The sequence below is a fragment of the Anoplopoma fimbria genome, chromosome 20, assembly GCF_027596085.1.
Source record: "Anoplopoma fimbria isolate UVic2021 breed Golden Eagle Sablefish chromosome 20, Afim_UVic_2022, whole genome shotgun sequence".
In the NCBI taxonomy this organism is placed as follows: domain Eukaryota; kingdom Metazoa; phylum Chordata; class Actinopteri; order Perciformes; family Anoplopomatidae; genus Anoplopoma; species Anoplopoma fimbria.
This window is the reverse complement of record NC_072468.1, coordinates 21,659,327-21,665,511: the sequence shown is the minus strand read 5'-3', so window position 1 is coordinate 21,665,511 and position 6,185 is coordinate 21,659,327. Positions and strand designations below refer to the sequence as shown.

The 6,185-nt window shown below is 38.6% G+C and overlaps 1 protein-coding gene across 2 annotated transcripts; it reads right to left on the bottom strand.

The window, feature by feature from the left end:
• Positions 1–822: 822 nt before the first annotated feature.
• LOC129110021 (sialoadhesin) lies at positions 823–5,931 on the bottom strand. 2 transcript variants are annotated; one of them, XM_054622181.1, is made up of 8 exons: positions 5,873–5,931; positions 4,650–5,045; positions 3,662–3,970; positions 3,316–3,579; positions 2,085–2,357; positions 1,563–1,665; positions 1,303–1,468; positions 823–1,196 (listed from the first exon to the last, which is right to left on the bottom strand). In XM_054622181.1, exons 1-8 carry the CDS (start codon positions 5,913–5,915, stop codon positions 1,041–1,043), a joined length of 1,710 nt encoding a protein of 569 aa, XP_054478156.1. In that variant the 5' UTR covers positions 5,916–5,931; the 3' UTR covers positions 823–1,040. The 2 variants fall into 2 exon arrangements, with proteins under 2 accessions (XP_054478156.1, XP_054478155.1); XM_054622180.1 differs by having other exon boundaries at positions 4,650–5,048; positions 5,873–5,930.
• Positions 5,932–6,185: the final 254 nt, after the last annotated feature.

Sequence of the window (6,185 nt, the reverse complement as noted above, 5' to 3'; positions counted from 1 at the left end):
ATATAATCCTTTATTATCCTGCAGCGGGGAAATTTACAAATATACATATATATAATAATAATAATAAATATATACATATATATAATATAATATTAGTACATATATATAATAAATATAATAATATAATAATAAATATATACATATATATATATAAGATAAGATAATATAGTCCTTTATTAGTCCTGCAGCAAAATTTACAAATATATATATAATAATAATATAATAATAATATATAATATATAATAATAATAATATATATATATATATATATATATATATATATATATATATATTTTATTATATATATATATATATATATATATATATATATATATATATAAGATAAAATAAGATAAGATAATCCTTTATTAGTCCCAAGCAGGTTACGGGAAATTTAAAATATATATATATATTATATAATAATATATATAATATAAATATATAAATATATATATTATATATATAATATATATATATATATATATATATAATATATATATATAAATATATATAAATATATACAAAAATATATATCAATTTATACAAAATAAAAGTATATATATATATATATATATATAAAAAAATATATATATACACAAACTACATCATAGGTTGAGCAGATTTTCTCCCTACAGAGGAACTTTAGGACACTAAATGAAGATCACTTTCTGTTACAAATGCAATTGGAGCAGCAGACTGGTAAGACCAAATCGAATCAGAGTGCTTATGTGCATTGAAGAATAGACACAAGAAGAAAAGACCAAAAAAAAAACTAATTTATCAAACCGTTTCATCTTTTATAAAAAGAGCCGAAAGGCAGGTTAAAGGCCAACAGTCAAAGAGGAAGAAATTGTTCAATATGTAGATTAAGAGAAGGATAGACCAGCACTTGCTATTACAGAGATCACACAATGGATTCGCAATATATGCAATAACTGAGAGTTACATAACCTATGCATTACCATCAGTGTGAGAATGAATCTGAAGTCTAATGTGAGTTTAATGTAGCAGGTGAATCATCAGTCCTTTCCACAGTGAGCTCAGAGGATTTCCAGGTAGATTGCCGTCTCTGCATCGGTCACAGCAGTACTCTGTACCTCTCTTGTGCCTCTCACTCCCAAACCTGCTGGTCTTTCTATTCTTCCATCCTCTCCTCCTCTTCTTCTTTCACCCCCTCTTCTGCCCATTGGACGGTTCTGGAAAAAAAGGACGGATGTTGCTAATCCACAATTTTGGGAATTACAGATTTTTTTTTGTTTTTTTGTTTATGCAGTGCCCTCTGTTGCCAAGGACTTAACCTACCTGCTTAGTATGCACAAAAAGAGGTGTGCAGTTTTGGTATACGAGTTGGTAGCTGCCGTTGGTGTAGATATGAGTCACTTCTGTGCAGTTAATGTAGAGAGGCATCTGGTCCTGATAAATTCCCATTCCTTCAGGGTACACGGCTGGACGTCTGCTCAGGCCATGTCTGAGAGGAGCACAACAAGTACTTAAAACATCACCACAAGCAAGTGTGACAAATACAAGTGCAATATTTAAAGGGCTGATTGTTTTCTACATACTTTCTCGCTCTCTTTCGGCAGCAGTAGAAAAGAAGACACAGAAGGAATATGACCAGGCAAATGGACACAGCAGGTATCACCACCCACAACAAAGGTGCTATTTCTGTTTATGGACAAAAAGAGAAGGAATGGATCAGCATATGATGTGAAACTATAATGTATCATTTACAAATGTCTCTCCTCGCCATGGCTGAAACAACATGATTGATTATGTTTTTTCCTTTTCAGACATTGTCATTCAAGATAGATGAAAAGGATTCCCTTTTAAACTAAGCATTGCAATGTAAAGAAATATACGATGGACTGCAGCAACTTAGAAAGCCGTACTCATAGTACAATAAAGGTACAACAACATAAGGTTGTCTTTGCGGCACTCATCAGCTTATTCTCTTCTACTTGTGTTTCCAAGCTGCAGGCATGTTGCGCAGATGTTTTCCACACAGCCCCTCCATCAGAGTGAGTAAACAAGAGGCAGAGCTGATGTCTTTTTGTTAGCGTGGGAAAACTGTGCTTTGAACACACCTTCTCCTCCCTGCAGCAACATCAGGGAGTCGTTTCCCAGCGCGTTGAAAGCAAAGCAGATCACGGTCTGAGGTCTGTCCATGTGTCCCCTCAGAGTGGCTGTAAGCGTGTCGGGCTCAGATGTTACCGACACATTGTAGTCACGAGGTGGAACAGTACCATTCACGCTCCAGGTGACTGCGGGTTTTGGGTTTGAGTCGACTGAACAGCGACACATCACCTCCAGATCCTCCACGACACAGGTGGAGGAGAGCCGGAGGATGGCTGGTTTATCTGTATGAGAGATAGAGCACATTTAAACTTCGACTGACACTAACTTATTACTCTTAATATTTACTTAGTATTCTTTATGTTCTTTAACTTATACTCTACTTTTTATTCATGTGATATTAAAACTCTGGTCTTAGGTTCAAATATTTGAGAAAATTTCTCGTATTCATTAGAAAAGTAAGATGAGCAGATCAATACGAGTTTCGTGTTTGTAAGCTAAATATGAAGCCAAAGCCAGGAGCTAGCCTGGCCCTGACCAAAGTTAACCAAAACATTTTTTAATGCACTTTTTAAGCTAAAAAATTACCATTTATATCTTGTTTGTTTAATCTGCAAAAAAAAGAAATTGTCCAAATAACAATTTACCATTTTACAGTTTATGTACCAGGGAAATTCTTGGCCTGGACCAGTAACCTCCCGGACTCTCTGCCTTCTCATTTAGGAATCTCAGAAAGAAAGCGAATAAATGTATTTCCCGAAATGTCAAAGGTTTTAACCCCAAGGTGTGCCATCGGTGTGGACTGGATGTTGCATGAATGTTAGTTAGAGTCCTTTAAAAAGGTTTTTCCATTTACGTTTGGGCTACACTGAAGTCAAAAATAAGGAAACCAGAAAAGATTTCTGGAGAACACTTTAACCCCTTAAAGAAAAATTATCATCAACTGAAAGCTTGTTTTTTGCGAACCTCTTAACTTCTCAGATTTCTGCAGTGACATAAAAGTGTACTACAGGGTGTGGTCAGTACACTGTGACATCACTGTTTGGGGTTGTTACAGGTGCCCCAGAATACAACTCTGACCCCACCCGACCAGTTAGAGGCGAAGCAAACTTAAAAACTTTCAATAACAAAGGACAGTGAAACATTTTAGCCTGGTGTCATGTAGGTTAAGCGTTTTTTTCTAATAGACTACATAAATGTGTGTATGGCCATTGGAGGCTGGCCCAGAGGAAGAAGGATTACATTGTATGTTCAGCGGAGTGGGCCGAGATTCTCCTCGACCAATCAGGTTCTGTGCTGTGCAGCGGACCCTCATGTCCCGGGTCACGTTGAACACCCGGACCGTGTGCGTGCGTTGGTGGATGTGCACCGTGCGGCCGTGTTGACTGTAGGACCAGCGGTACACAGTCACCGGGGGGTCGGCTTTACAGGAGCAGACCAACAAGGCGCTGCTCCCCTCCAGCACTATCAGGGTCTGGACCTGAACCACTACATCTTTTGGTGAAACTACAGAGCATGAGAAAATAAAGGAAAAAAAGTGTAAACAGGGCCAAGAAACACACAATATACTTGTAAAAGCAATGCTTACATGTCACATGCAGATCCTTTGAAACAGCCACTGGTTTTGCTCCCGGGTAGCTGACTTCACATCTGAGCCTCGGTTTCACCTGGTGGGACACCGTGAAGGACAGAGGGGCCAGTAACATGGGCCTGTGGGGCTCCAGGTGGAGTGTCTGTACCTCCCCAGGTGTGCTGTTCAGCTGGGTTCCTCTCTCCCAGCTCCAGTTCAGGACAGGAGGTCTGGAGGGGCAGTGATAGCTGACGGAGCAGTTCAGGCTGACCAGCTGTCCCTCTGTGGCTGACAACAAGCCGCTGATGACAGGAGCCTCAGGGGTGTCTGACAGTGAGGAAAATCTCCATCATTACTGTGTTTTTTTTCTGCTGATGTGTATTTCATTAAGGACAAATAACAATTTATACAAAAGTACTGTGCAGAATATCATAAAAAAAGCCTATTTTCTGGATTAGTTGTCCCAGATTTTCACATTTATGTAGATATAGGAACTATTAATCAATCAGCCCATATAGGATTGTGTATTAAATTGTGTATTAATTCCGCTCCTGTTAAGCACTTTGTGACTTATGTCTGTGAAAAGCGCTATATAAATACATTTTACTTACTTAAAAGTGGTTTGTTTAAGGTGGATGATTCCACTATCCTTATTTTGTCTTTATTATTGTTTCCTATTTTCATAAAAATGTAAAGAGTACTTGACTGCGATCGCTTATTCAATATAAAAGTGCTTATTTGTATTCATTTCTTCTTTTATTTATGTATTCATAATGTTCGGCATGCAGCTGACCTGAAGGGAAGAAATATCTACTGACACGCACTTCTGCACTCAATATGCAATGAAAAATGATTGTAAAGAACATTTGTGTGCAATTAGTCATGTGTCAGATATTCTCCTGTTTCCAAGTCCTGAAGCTTGGATACACATACATTATCTGATTGTTAGATATACAAAAGAACAACTGCTTTTATGGGAGAAGAATAAGGCAGCACAGTGACTCACCCGAAACATCCAGATTGAAGCTCCTTGGCCTCCCCCAGAGTAAGTCATCGCCCCTCTTCAGAGTGATCTCAAACACCCGTGAGTCGTCCTGGCTGATCCTCTCCATCTTCACTGAGCAGTCTCCATCTGCGATTCGCCCAATGAGGGACGTCCGGCCTTGGAAATCCCGGCTCACTTGATCTCTGTCTTCGCTGTTAAAGGCGGTGCTGCGGAGAGGGAAGAAGTGACCGCCACCTCTGAACCTCAGCCGGACGTCCACCCTCTCCTTCCTCCCCCTGAGAGGAGCTAGAGGAGTGAAGGAGCAGGGAATCACCACACAGGAGCCCTTCAGCGCTTGGACACGGTCAGGGACTGAGGGCACAGGAGAGACAGCCTGGACCCTCCTCCACAGGCTCGCTGCTGTGATAGAGAGCAGACCATGATTACCAATACACAGGATCTAACGTAACCATACCTTGTTCTAAACTCAGGTTTAAATCACGGGAGACAGAAAGTTTGTTATGAAGCCATCCAGCCGAATTATTGTGCCTCATGATCTTGATGTTCATTTCTTATGTGCTTGACGTCTTTTTTTAGTTTTAACTTGACCACCATGAGGCCAAAGACAATTTCCAGACATATATGTGTGTGTTTCAAGCTACAAATATCTCCCTGTCTAACTGAATTAATCCCTTGATATCTTCTAGTAAGGTCATCAAAAAGAATACATTTGAGCCAACACAAGGTTATGCTGTATTTTCCTGCACTGTCTGCAAACGCATAATATGACCCAGTACAATTTCGCAACAGATTTATACTTAGAAAAGGGAAGAGGGTAACTGCACTTCTAGTACTTCTGGAAAATCTACTACGTAGTAAATACTTTTTTCTTTTTTTTTTACAAAATGATCTTGATTATTTTAAGAAACATTTGCATATGTGTTATCACATTGGCATCAACTTCAGGGAGATAATGAAATGAATAAAATAAAACAAAAATGCAACAGAAAGCATCCTCATCTGTGAATATAATGTAATCATCCACTACAGTATATTCTGAAAGAGACATTCACGGACACAATTAATCCGTCTCTAACATTAATAATTATGATAATAACAGAGATAACAGGGGATAAATTAATCAGGTTAACATGACTGAATAATGAATAACTTTGACATTTTCACAGAAATCTGAAGCTGATCAATTTATTAAAAAAGGTGATTAAAATGATTTAATTACTCACCAAACATCAGAGGACACACAAGAAAGACAGTGTCCACATACATGACTGCAACCCTGCTCTGCCAGCACAGACAGAGGGCAGGATGAACAACGGAGAAAAGAGGGGGAAGTTGGGAGTGTTTAATTCTGCTGCTCGTACTATGACTTCACTTTGATGCCTCCACTTAACTCTTGAACTCTACCAACATCTTCTATATCTTCTATGCTGTTTATATCCATTCATTACATCCCGCTGAGCTTATCAGAATCAGAATCAGAATCAGAAACAGTTTTATAGGCAAGTAAATTACACATACAGGGAATTTGGCTTGTTG

What these genes read in the sequence shown, in the direction of transcription:
- LOC129110021 (XM_054622180.1), bottom strand. Translation starts at nt 5,915, where the DNA reads ATGTATGTGGACACTGTCTTTCTTGTGTGTCCTCTGATGTTTG. An exon ending in TGTGTGTCCTCTGATGTTTG is followed by an intron (nt 5,049 to 5,872) that starts GTGAGTAATTAA and finishes TCTCTATCACAG; the next exon opens with CAGCGAGCCTGTGGAGGAGG. An exon ending in TGCCGAAAGAGAGCGAGAAA is followed by an intron (nt 1,469 to 1,562) that starts GTATGTAGAAAA and finishes TGCTCCTCTCAG; the next exon opens with ACATGGCCTGAGCAGACGTC.